Source organism: Laetiporus sulphureus, assembly GCF_001632365.1.
Source record: "Laetiporus sulphureus 93-53 unplaced genomic scaffold LAESUscaffold_48, whole genome shotgun sequence".
Taxonomy (NCBI): domain Eukaryota; kingdom Fungi; phylum Basidiomycota; class Agaricomycetes; order Polyporales; family Laetiporaceae; genus Laetiporus; species Laetiporus sulphureus.
In genome coordinates, this window is record NW_024468557.1 from 138885 (window position 1) to 151273 (window position 12389).

A 12389-nucleotide genomic window follows, 5' to 3' on the forward strand; every position below is an offset into this window, starting at 1 on the left:
GAAAGTCACGATCATGCCAGGGGTGGACAGCGTCGCCTTGCAAGGCTTGTCCACCGACGCTCACCCCTCGATTTATGCTCGCAAAGACGGCCAGGAATGCGCTCTCGAAGCAGGCCAAATCTCCCTTCAGATTCCGGGGCTGTCTCAATGCAAAGCGCGATGCCCCCCGCATGCTCACTCGATCCGCCACCACGACCGCTACACTACCATTACCTGCCTCGCACGAGGACACGGATGTCATAGCGCTCTTCGACCAGCCTCAGCAGCCTCAATGGTCGACTGCCCTGAACTTCACTGGGCTCTTTAATTATCCTAGTCTCTCGACACCGCTGGCCTTCAACGCCCTAGCTGATTCCACTCTCCGTCGTGCCCAACTCTTAACCGAGCGTGTGCTTAGAGCACGGGAATCGAGGCCCGAGTTGTTCAAGGTGGTGAAGAACTTGGATAGGCTGAGCGACCTGCTATGTGGGGTCATTGACTTGGCGGAGCTCCTCCGCAATGCGCATCCCGACAGAGCTTGGGTAAGATGTGCTGATGAGGTGTACGAAAAGTTATGCGAATTCATGAATATCCTGAATACCCATGTTGGTCTACACGAGGTGCGTGTGATCATGGCTCTCCTACAGATGCACGTTGACATCCAAGTTCTCAGGTTTTACATGCCGTGCTTTCTGATCCCGAGGTCGTCAAGTCGCTGACTTTGGAGGCCCATCAGACCGCACTAATATTCTGGAGGGACTTTGAAAAGTCTGGAATAGATCTACCACCAGAGCAGCGAAGCAGGTTTGTTTCGCTGTCGACAGAAATCATGCTACTTGGAAGGAAATTCGTCAACGAAACCACAAGCGCACGGCCACCAGCGATTATTAAACCAGTGGAACTGCAGGGGATAAAGGACATGGGAATGGGTGCACGACTGCGATTGCAAGCGCAATTCACTCAACGAGATCTGCTCGTATACCCCGGGTCATTACAAGCGCAAATGATCATGCGCAGTGCGCCAGCAGAAGGGCCTCGGAGAAAGCTGTACATGGCAGCCAATACAAGTACCCCCGAACATATAGAGACGTTAGAGAATCTGCTGCATGCTCGAGGTGAGCTTGCCCGCCTGGTCGGAAAGAGTAGTTTCGCACATATGACTCTCGCCGATAAAATGGCAAAATCACCGGGTGCGCGCAAGTCCTTCTCATATTCATTGTCATGAATACTGAAATGATGTTTAAATTCTTCTCTGTACGGTTTGCACAGAGAATGTCCAGCGCTTCTTGGACTCACTCATGGATTACACTCGACCGTACGCGAGAAGTGCGTTGCGCACGCTTAGCATGCGTAAGCAGGCACATCTGAACACTGCCCCCTTCCCGATCATCCAGGCTTGGGATCGCGACTACTATTGTCCTCCGGAGCCGCCAGCACCGCCAGTCAAGCTGCCTCCTCTGACTCTTGGCAGGGTATTCATGGGTCTATCACGCCTCTTCCAAAACCTGTACGGCGTCTCATTGCGTTTGGCCGACGTCGCTCCAGGAGAAGTCTGGCATGCTGACGTCCGCAAATTGGAGGTGGTGGACGAGGAGACGGGCGTTCTCGGATGGATTTACGCGGATCTCTTCGCGCGCAGAGGCAAGCCAAGCGGTGCGGCGCATTACACGGTGCGGTGTTCGAGGCGGACGGACGATGATGACCTAGAAGGTGATCTGCGGGATGCCGACGAGCACGACCGGGCGCTGATTAAAATGTCGTGTGACTTCGAGGCTGCGCACCGCCGCCAGTTCCCAGGCCAGGAAGGCACTTTCCAACTTCCTCTGGTGGTTCTACTGTGCGAGTTTACGAGGCCCTCGATTAGCCGGGGGCCAACGGTGCTGGAATGGCATGAGGTGATGACACTGTTTCACGAGATGGGCCACGCCATGCACTGTGAGTGTTTACTCCTCCGAACTGGATCGCTCGTTCTGACATGTATCGTGTTTGTAGCTATGATTGGCAGGACGGAGTATCAGAACGTTTCGGGCACGCGCTGTGCGACCGACTTCGTGGAGCTCCCTTCCATCCTGATGGAGCATTTTCTTAGCTCTCCGACAGTGCTCTCCCTCTTCGACTCTGACGGCTCGTTTGCGATCAGGCAAACGGGACACCACGAGGAAGACCCATGCAGCTCCATCGACACGCACACTCAAATCCTCCTCGCCGCGCTCGACCAGATCTACCATTCCCCTGCCGTTCTCAGCTCTGGCTTCGACTCCACAGCAGCGCTCGCGAAGCTCTCCGAGACGCGCGGCCTGATCCCTTACGTTCCAGGGACATCCTGGCAGACGCAGTTCGGGCACCTATTCGGCTACGGCGCCACATACTACTCGTACCTCTTCGACCGGGCGATCGCCTCACGCGTCTGGCGCAAGCTGTTTGCGCACGACCCGCTGAACCGCAGGACGGGCGAGAAGCTCAAGAAGGAGGTGTTGCGGCACGGCGGCGGGAAGGATCCTTGGGCGATGGTTAGCAAGCTGTTGGACGCGCCGGAGCTTGCGACGGGCGATGCGGAGGCGATGGCGGAGGTGGGGCGGTGGAAGATAGAGGATGAGGTATCGATGCCGGGGAGGCATTGATGCGTAGACTGAGATTGTGACTGTTTTCTGGTGGGAACGTTGTGCATGGGATTTGTTTTAAATCTAATGTATCTGCGATAATTCCAGGCTTTTCTCACTAATACCATGTAGCGATGCAAGACATGCATTCGTTGCATTGTCATTCCACAGCTCAATATGTACAGCACACTTGGTGGCCGGAGAGTTATTACAAGGCATGAGCGCAATACGGAGCACTGTCATCCACAAAGAAAACCAAGCAGGTAAATCACATAGCGACGATCACAAGCAACTCAAACTGTCCCATGGAGTAAGGTGAGCTGATATGTGGTTGACCTGAAGTCACAGAGCGAAGGCGAGCCGGGGCCGCTTGGAAACGACATGCAACTCGGACATGGAGGATTGTCTCTTGCGAATGTGAGGGGAGGGAATCGCATGAAGAGGTACGTTGGGCGAAAGTTCGGCTTTGTCCGTTTGCAGGGTGGTTGCTCCAATGCCTTCAGCTTGTGCGATGTAACTGATATGAGAGAATGGTAAGCACTAGTCATTCGAGTCATTATATTTACACACTCAGCGACGACCGGAGAATCATTCTCCTTGTCGAAAGGCCCCGCGAGGTTCACATCCTGAGACGATAACGGTGTCCCATGATCTTTGGGCATCCCTTGACTCTGGTAGGAGTAAACGGACGGTGCATGGCGCTCATGTGCCTGACTGTCCGCTGAATCCTCTATCAAAGGTAACATAACGGAAGGTGTTAGAACTCTGGGGCTCAAGATTACAGATGACAGACGACACACGATATCTTGTTATCGTGAGCAAAGCGGACTCGCGAAGTTTTGCAATTTGATAAGTCGTACTGCTAGGTGGAATATCGCAATCTGCGAGCTTCTCAAGGTACAACTTGACCGCAATAGACTGTATTTCCGCAAACGCCTCAAGCACGGCTTCACTTAGAGGCAACAAGCTTAGGTCGCCCCCTCGATACGCACGATGCGCAGCCTCGAGCATGTCCGCGTGGCGTCCATGACAGAACTTCTGGGACACGGCGGTCCAGCCGATTCGTTGCCGCACGTTGATAAACCAGGTATCCACGGATCGTATCGGTACGCCGGAGTTCCGAGCGAGCCATTGTTTCACCTCTTTGGAAGGATATGGATTGTGCAAGTTGTCAAGCAACCACTGGTATGCAGGGACGAAAAAGGCAGGATTGGACGACGGCTTCGGACTAGCTGACTGATACAATTGTGTTGAGGTGTCCAAATCGGCACTCCAATGCGGAGCTTTGAGATTCATTTGTTCTAGCAGGCCTTGCAAGGCATCCAGTGTCACCGATTGCATGGAGATCAGTTTCCCAGTATTGTTCTGGTGATGTAGTCGGCACGTAAAACACGTTGTGCGAGTTGGGTCGACACGAGGTGTGCGATTAAGACATCGCAAAAGTCACAGCGCTAGCGACGTGGCAGTGACGAAGAGCGGCACCGGAAGCAACGGGCGGCAGTGCATGTGAAGAGCGTTGAAACGCCCAGCCCGCGATCGGGCAGTCTGATCGAGCACTCAAACTGGGCGCTTCTTCAACGCCACTCCGGGTTCGGGCACCCAGTACGGTTCGGACGTACGTACTACTCGTATCTTTTCGACCGGGTAATCGCCTCGCGCGTCTGGCGAAAGCTGTTCGCGCATGACCCGCTGAACAGAAGGACGGGCGAGAAGCTCAAGAAGGAGGTGTTATGGCACGGCGGCGGGAAGGAGAGTCCTTGAGCGATGGTTAGCACGCCGTTGGATGCGCCGGAGCTGGCGACGGGCGATGCGGAGGCGATGGCGGAGGTGGGGAGGTGGAAGATAGAGGATGAGGTGTCGATTTCGGGGAGGCATTGATGCGTAGATTGAGATTGTGACTGTTCTCTGGTGGGAACGTTGTGCATGGGATTTGTTTTAAATCTAACGTATCTGCAATAATTCCAGGCTCCTCTCACTAATACCATGTAGCGATGTAAGGCATGCATTGTCATTCCACAGCTAACTCTGTACAGCACACTTGGTGGCCGGAGAGTTATTACAAGGCATGAGCGCAGTAGGGAGCACTGTCATCCACAAAGAAAACCAAGCAGGTAAATCAAATAGCGATTATCACAAGCAACTCAAACTGTCCCATGGAGTAAGGTGAGCTGATATGTGGTTGACCTGAAGTCAGAGAGCGAAGGCGAGCCGGGGTTGCTTGGAAATGACATGTGACTCGGACATTGATAGTCGTCTCTTGCGAAGGTGAGGGGACGGAATCGCATGAAGGGGTACGTCGAGCGAAAGTTCAGCTTTGTCTGCTTGCAGGGTAGTTGCTCCACTGCCATCAGCTTGTGCGATGTAACTGATATGAGAGAATGGTGAGTACTAGTCATTCGAATCATTACATTTAGTACATACTCAACGATGACCGAAGAATCGTTCTTTTCGTTAAAAGGCATCATGAGCTTCACATCCTGAGAGGATAACGGCGTCCCATGATCATTGGGCATCTCTTGACTCTGGTAGGAGTGAACAGACGGTGCATGGCGCTCATGTATCGGACTATTCGCTGAATCCTCTATCAAAGGTAACATAACGGAAGGTGTTAGAACTCTGGGGCTCGACATTACATATGACGGACGGCACACGATATCCTGTTGCCGTGAGCAGAGCAGACTCGCGAAGTTTTGCAATTTGATAAGTCGCACTGCTAGGTAGAATATCGCAATCTGCGAGCTTCTCAAGGTATAATTTGACTGCGGTAGACTGCATTTCCACAAACGCCGCAAACACGGTTCGATTTAGAGACAACAAGCTCAGGTCGCCCCCTCGATACGCACGATGCGCAACCTCGAGCATGTCCGCGTGGCGTCCATGACAGAACTTCTGGGACACGGCGGTCCAGCCGATTCGTTGTCGCACGTTGATGAACCAGATGTCCACGGATCGTATCGGTACGCCGGAGTTCCGTGCGAGCCATTGTTTCACCTCTTTGGAAGGATATGGATTGTGTAAGTTGTCAAGCAGCCATTGGTATGCAGGGACGAAAAAGGCAGGATTGGACGACGGCTTCGAACTAGCTGAGTGATACAATCGTGTTGAGGTGTCCAAATCGGCACTCCAATGCGGAGCTTTGAGATTCATTTGTTCTAGCATGCCTTGCAAGGCATCCACATCCATTGTCACCGAGTGCATGGAGATCAATTTTCCGGTATTGTTTCAGCTGATGTCGTCGGCATGTAAAAACACGTTGTGCGATTTGGGCCGACACGAGCTGTGCGGTTGAGAAGACGTCGTAAAAGTTCACAACAGTCACAGCGACGTGGCAGTGACGAACAACGGTAATGCGTGTGAAGAGTATCACGGCAGTGATGCCGAGCAGTTGGAACACCACGTCGCCCAGCCCGCGATCGAGCAGTCTGATCGAGCACTCAAATTGGGCGCTTCTGCAACGCCACTCCGGGGTCCGGGTGGCGTCAGTGACGAACACGCCTCATCATCGTGTCTCGCAACCTTGTACTCGCACTTATCTCCAAAAGGCGGACAATAGCTACTCCACGGAATCGAGTGGCGGAACTCGCATCCCGTTGCAGCGGGCAATAATCTCCCGGAAAAGAAGTCCACGCCGATCTACGATCGCATCGTCGACTTTCTGCAAGACGATCTTGCAATTAGATCCTTGTACAATTGCGCTCAGGGTTGTTGTTCGTGGCGCCGGTCACACCACGAGCGCCTCCGCAGGAGCTGTGCATGCGCGATCAAAGCGCATCTGACCTACTTGCGCAAGAGGGGGAGATGAGGCGTATTTCATGGATGTTCAGGAGGTAGAGCTGCACGATCAGAGGTTGGGTGCATGCTGGTTTGCGCATTCTCGAAGCATACTCATTAGTTGCGAAAACGTATTCGGAATCTGAATCGCAACGAGCAGCTCGCCCACTCCATTTTATTACTCTTCTGCCAGTTCAAAACAGTCGCCGTTCTGAAGCTGCGTTGATGCTGATTCCGCTCATTCCACGAGCTGCAGTTGCTTGCATCACCCATCCCGCATCTCGAGCATCCTATGGATGGCAGACGTTGAATGAAATGCCTGAGGGTGTGGGCTGTTCTCGCAGCATGAGGACCTCGCGATTGACGTCGCTCGGCTCGATGGATTATTTCAGATGTATCTCACATGGAGCTAACGGATTTATTAGGAACAAGACTGTGCGAGCAACGACGAACAGAGACATGGACGAACGAAGGAACGAGGGGAAAGTCAGCGCCAAGGCGTTGTTGTGGCGGCGCACATGATTTGACGTCATTTTTCACGTGCCGTCGAGTTTTGGCGGAAACCTGCTCCCGTTCACGACCGTACCGTAAGACCCTCTACTATCGTAGCGGGAAATAATATATGCCTTTGAATAGGATACTCTCCATTGACTCTTGAGCTTACTTAAGGTGACAGCATTAGCTGGTCTTGCACGAGTAGATCAACGCCGATGCAAGATATACTATTGAAGAGAAGACAATGTCGTCGGAACACGTCATAAATTAGTCTCAGGCTGTAAATACTAATAATTTAACACATTGAGATCAGCCGGTCGGGGTATAAAGGCCGATGTCTGCATGGTAAAACATTCGCCGTCATCAACAGGATCGAACTACAAGTTAGATATCACGCAAATTCAGGCGAGAAAAGACAGAGCTCTACAACGCAATCAGCGTAGGGCCTCTACCAGTCATGACAGTGGTGTTGCATTACAGCAGCAGGAGGGAGGTCGACTGAATTCGGAGGCGGTGTGAGAGGCACATCCGAGTCTGTGCCTGAGCTGGAGCCGGACGGTGATAATGATCGAAAAGAAACTGATGTCCGACGGCGGCCGACTGAACACATTGAGCGTGCAAGGGGCCAGATAGAAATGACATGTTTCTCTGGTGTAGAGGCACGCGCTTCCCACCGAGTCATACGTCTTGCTGCCAGATACCTTGGTGGAGGATATGGTTGGTGAACCACTCGTATCGATGCAACAGGCGGAGGCAGCGGCGGTGATGAATGAAGTGCAACAGGTGGTGTTGGAGTTGCAGTGGGGGCCCCTTTCTTTGCGCCGGATTCTCGCAGTTTAGAAGCGAGCTCATTTGACCTCGTATATGAGGCACTCTGAGCACTTTGTTTGTCGCAGTACTGTCCATTTGGCTGTCCGTATCGTCTAGATCTAGGCAATCCGGACACACTTCGGTCGAAGAGATGGGATGAATTCCGGCTAGTCGCCGTACTAAACGACGGCGTATGAGCGGATGGGTTGAGACGCGAGAATGTTTCTGGATTCTGTGGATGGGGAGGCGACGCAGAACAAGCCTGGCTTTTGTCCACGGGACTGTCAAGCAGGGATTTTTGACACGACTGCGCACACGACAATTGCAGATAATCACAACGCAAGGGAAGCAACGCAGGCAGCGGTGCACAAGGTGGAATAACGGCAAATCCAAGAGCAGCGTGCAGGGTTGCCGAATGTGAACGCTGTGATTGCTTCGGAACCTCCTGAGAATCATCGTTCAAAGACAATCTCGCGAACAACTCGGACAGGTCCGCGATATCCGCTGAACCTGACAGAGGAATGTGTGACGAAGACGTTCGTCGCAACCATGGTAAATCCAGGCAGCGAGGGACATCTTCCGGAGGGTAAAGAGGATCGGGGCCGACAGGAGGATATGGAGATGGAAATGCATGCGCAGGACGGCCTCGATCGAATGCAATAATTGTCCCGCTTCTCGGTGCACGTGTGATAGGTTTCAGGCTCTCGGCCTTATATTCATTCTAGTTAGTCCAGCAACATGCATACAGATTATATCTGCTACACACCTTGCCGCATTTGAGGCAGGACCCGTTATTCACGGCGTTATGGTCAAATGACTCCGCTATGATCGTCTTATGTTCTTCTGGTAGTTCAAGAAAGTTGTGGTCTGTGCCTGGATTCTCCTTCTCGATCTTGCAGCGATTCCTCTGATTTTGGAACTGATGAATTGTTGGAGGAGCGTGTTTATGAAACTGCGTGGTATGGACTCACCCATTTCGTGATCTGACTATAGTCCAAGCCACATTCGCATGCGAGTTCCTGTCTCTGTGTCACAGAGGGAAAAGCATTTTGTCGATATGCTTTCATCAAAATCAGGACGGAAGCCTGGACACCTCATCACTCAGCAGTCCCACTTTCCCGACTACATTCCATCTCACCTGATCAAAGCTGCTCCGCGAGGGGTCCATATCCACGTGCTCCCTCGTTCCTGACTTTAGCTCTCCACTCCGCGTATGCATGATTCGGTTATTGACGTTATCCACGATCTGCTTGACCCAAGTATCCATGGTGTCAACGAACTTGGTTTGATAAGCCGAACGAAGTAGAAGCTGTAGATATTCCGTATCCGAAGTGGGTGAATCATCGATGAATGCACGGCTAGCTCGCCGAAGCTGCGTTTCGCATTCCTTCTTCAGTCGCATGGCGGCTTCCGTGTAGGCACTTACGATCTTGTTTGCGATTGCCGGATGAAGCATGGAGGGCAGACGATCACCTAGCGATAACAATGGAGGAAGAATGCAGTCGAATGCAGGTGCAGCATATTCTTGCAGCATCGATCGCGAGGAATCTGTTGTTGCAGGAAACGAGGCTCGTGCTGCAGAAGCCTTGACGACACTTCTCGCAACGTCCACGATTCGCCGTAAAATATCGAGGTCGGAGACTGGCATCGTGTATGAGGCCATGGCCGAAGGAGCTCAGCTGGTAAGTACTAGTGGGAGTGGCTCAGATACACTAGCAAAAGCGGCACGATGTGTCGTGAACATCTCGACCTGATATAGTGACGTGAACGTGTAAAATCGGGGGACTCGTAACCAGTGGCGTTCCACGACTCCGACGCATTGTTGGATGGATTTGGAGATGAATGATCCTTCTCATTCGGGATACGCCGCAAGTTACACCGGTCGCTCAGGTATATAATAGTATGCATGCCGCGAAATTGGCTCTCGCAACCTGAACACATACCGAATCTTCACATGATAATGGCGGATTCTATCCGTAGTCGATTGCTGGATGCTGAAGACAAGCTGCTTTCTACTGTAATCGATGGTCCAGCTGCTATAGAGGCCTTCGATCATTACTGGACGGCACTATTGCACGATGTCGATAACGCTCTGTTATCCGAAGCTGGCCTCGACGCTGACACAATCTCCTTGGCGCATGCAACATCTTCTAGAATCGCCATATTGGCTGATACCTTTCAAAGCATGCAAGCTGATTATGACGCGTTGACGTCTGCTATGGTCGATGACCTAGAAGACGCTCTGAGAAGAACCACCCTGCAGGACATTGCCTTCAGGATCGCGACCCCTGAGGAGCCTGGTGGGAATGACGCTTTTCTTGCGGGCTCAAGTACCACAGCGTCATTTCATCGTCTTGAAAATGGTAAGCAGTTCGTTCACCCTCTGTTCGTGTCCCACGCTAAAGAGCTCCTTTAGCTGCATCACAGTGGTTATTTACGAACGTGAATAATCCCTACCCATCCCGCCAAATGAAGTTATTGATCGCCAAAACCGCGGAGGTTTCTCTTGAGGTGGTAGATGGTTGGTTCAAGCGTACAAGGCGGCGTATTGGTTGGACCACGATTTGTGCCGGTCATTTTCATGGATCCCGTCTTGCGCTGATCAATGCAGTCACTCGCGTTTTGAATGATCAAGACGTTGAATTCTTAGACCCTAGTACGGTCTTGGAGATCATAGAGATGCATGAACGTGCGTTCAAACTGGCAAATGCTTCTGCTAACCACATCAATACATGGCGCCATGACATCACCCTGGATCACTCCCTCAAGTCATCTATCCCGAGAACACAAAGATGTGCTTACGCTAGCCCTTGCATGTCTCGGCCCTTACCCTCAGATCCCTCATCAGCGGTGTATAACAGTAGCCTTACACCTGCCGTCACTCGGAAGCGTGCTGCTAGCACCTTGAGCGAAGATATTGATACCAATACTCATTGCACTACTCCGCCGCTCAAACGTATCCGGTACGTTCCTTGCTCGTTCCTTGCCACAATATGGAATGTTAACCAGACCTTGTTCACCAGGATGTCATATTCCTTGCACGACAGCTCCGAACTGGACCTTCCCATAGCCGGATCTTTTGGCTCGCCTGTTTCAGCATGCGCTCCTTCGGCAACCGACTTGATTCCACACATCGAAACTCCAACTTCGTTCTCGCATGGTTCAGAGCTTGCATTGCAAAGTAGTTCATCCTCGACGACAACTAATCGACGGAAACGATGTGCGGAGGAAGACAACGTTCATATTTCTAAACGTTCACGATGTTGCGCTCCGGACAGCGTTGCGCGTATGACATCTATATTTCCTCCGTCGGACCAGCAGCTGGACGAAGAGATCTGCAACATCAATGATTGGTTTGATTCCAACTTCAAAAATCCAGATCAGGTGTTATTGGCTCCCCGCGATCCGTCAATCCCGCTGGACGTGACGTTCTTCGAAGATTGGGCCTCGCACACTTACCTCAGTAGTCAAAGTGAGGATGGAATCATCCTTGGAGATTTCAGTATGTGAACATCTGTCTTTACAGGATTCAGTATTGCTCTAATCGCAGTTTTAGGCTCATATGATGCGAGCGAGAGTGTTTCTCCATACGTTTTTATTCCCCCGTATGGTTTCCTCGCGGATGCACCAACACCTTTCACGAACGATTGTAATGCCGACCACGGTGAACAGTTGGAGATGCATTCTCGCTCTCGGTCCTACACGTCACCGTCACCACGACTCGCGCCCGTTCTCACTAATGCCGGACAGAGTGAATCGGGCGACGAGTCGGCACAGAACGTTGCTGATTCTCCAGCGACATCCGTCTCAAAAAAGTCAGCACACACGGCTTCTACCTGGGACCTTATTGGCATGCTATGTCGAGGATTAGAGTTGTCATCTTCGACCGATTGTTTCCCTCCATTCCTGGATTGGCATGATACCCATTCCTACGATAATATCGTCGGTGTCTGCGCCTCATCTGACGAGGTCTGCAGTGAGAGCCGCACCACACCTCTTCCCACCTATAGTAACTTATATCCCTGTCCGGTCTTCGCTCCAGCAGTCTTCGGCTAATAGCGTGGAGCGCTTGAACATGTCTGATGTCCCAAGCGAATTTGAAGGGTTTTCGTGCCGATTGTCGTTGTGTAGCACCAGATAATCTCGCCAATGTGCAGTCTCGATCAATCTTCGATCAGTTTTGAAGGCCAGGGACAGTTCTTCAAGCTACCTCACCCAAATGCCAGTGGGTATTGATCATGGGTAAGATAGACCCAGCTCATCTTCGACTACTGTGGTCACAGCGTGACCATCACGTGAATAGCGTGCTCGAGATGTTAGCCGCCCGATAAGTCCCAGCAGAACAGATAGGTCACCATTCCACCATGCAAAGAGCCACAATAAATACATAGAGATCATAGATTGTGTGGAAGTACTACATGTATTGACCAGCATTCCATTAACAACAGTTCCGGCTGCAGCCTATAAGAGAGTCTCACTAACATTCTCCTTGTCTGCATCCTCACATTCTGGGAATCAACAGTCTTTCTTCCCAGCATATTCACCCAGATACTTGAGCAACTGATCCACTCAATGAGGTCATTTTGGCATGGAAAACTACATGTAGCACATGCCGGGGATGATGGTACTAACTGTCACTGTTTTACCTGACAAGTCATTATAGGAACAAATGCTATTAAGGAGCATATCATTTTTCATCATTTCTCGTCGCATAAGAAGTCACGTGACCTAACA

The 12389-nt window shown here is 51.7% G+C and overlaps 5 protein-coding genes across 5 annotated transcripts; 2 read left to right on the forward strand and 3 right to left on the reverse strand.

The window, feature by feature from the left end:
• Positions 1-74: 74 nt before the first annotated feature.
• LAESUDRAFT_762793 (mitochondrial intermediate peptidase) lies at positions 75-2600 on the forward strand (the record flags this gene model as incomplete). The annotated part of the gene is made up of 4 exons (XM_040913155.1): positions 75-599; positions 653-1169; positions 1249-1914; positions 1972-2600. The coding sequence occupies 4 exons, from the start codon at positions 75-77 to the stop codon at positions 2598-2600; spliced, it is 2337 nt and encodes a 778-aa protein (XP_040760188.1).
• Positions 2458-4546, reverse strand: LAESUDRAFT_752159 (uncharacterized protein). Its single transcript, XM_040911707.1, has 4 exons — positions 4203-4546; positions 3380-3944; positions 3150-3309; positions 2458-3096 (listed from the first exon to the last, which is right to left on the reverse strand). Exons 1-4 carry the CDS (start codon positions 4260-4262, stop codon positions 2922-2924), a joined length of 960 nt encoding a protein of 319 aa, XP_040760189.1. The 5' UTR covers positions 4263-4546; the 3' UTR covers positions 2458-2921.
• A 78-nt stretch (positions 4547-4624) lies between these two features.
• Positions 4625-5777, reverse strand: LAESUDRAFT_752160 (uncharacterized protein; the record flags this gene model as incomplete). The annotated part of the gene is made up of 3 exons (XM_040911708.1): positions 4625-4944; positions 5001-5160; positions 5231-5777. 3 exons carry the CDS (start codon positions 5775-5777, stop codon positions 4770-4772), a joined length of 882 nt encoding a protein of 293 aa, XP_040760190.1. The 3' UTR covers positions 4625-4769.
• A 1277-nt stretch (positions 5778-7054) lies between these two features.
• On the reverse strand, positions 7055-9397 carry LAESUDRAFT_815303 (uncharacterized protein). The gene is made up of 4 exons (XM_040914675.1): positions 8794-9397; positions 8627-8740; positions 8422-8574; positions 7055-8364 (listed from the first exon to the last, which is right to left on the reverse strand). Exons 1-4 carry the CDS (start codon positions 9316-9318, stop codon positions 7294-7296), a joined length of 1863 nt encoding a protein of 620 aa, XP_040760191.1. The 5' UTR covers positions 9319-9397; the 3' UTR covers positions 7055-7293.
• Positions 9398-9593: 196 nt separating this feature from the next.
• On the forward strand, positions 9594-11817 carry LAESUDRAFT_815304 (uncharacterized protein). The gene is made up of 4 exons (XM_040914676.1): positions 9594-10018; positions 10072-10618; positions 10679-11157; positions 11212-11817. Exons 1-4 carry the CDS (start codon positions 9610-9612, stop codon positions 11709-11711), a joined length of 1935 nt encoding a protein of 644 aa, XP_040760192.1. The 5' UTR covers positions 9594-9609; the 3' UTR covers positions 11712-11817.
• Positions 11818-12389: the final 572 nt, after the last annotated feature.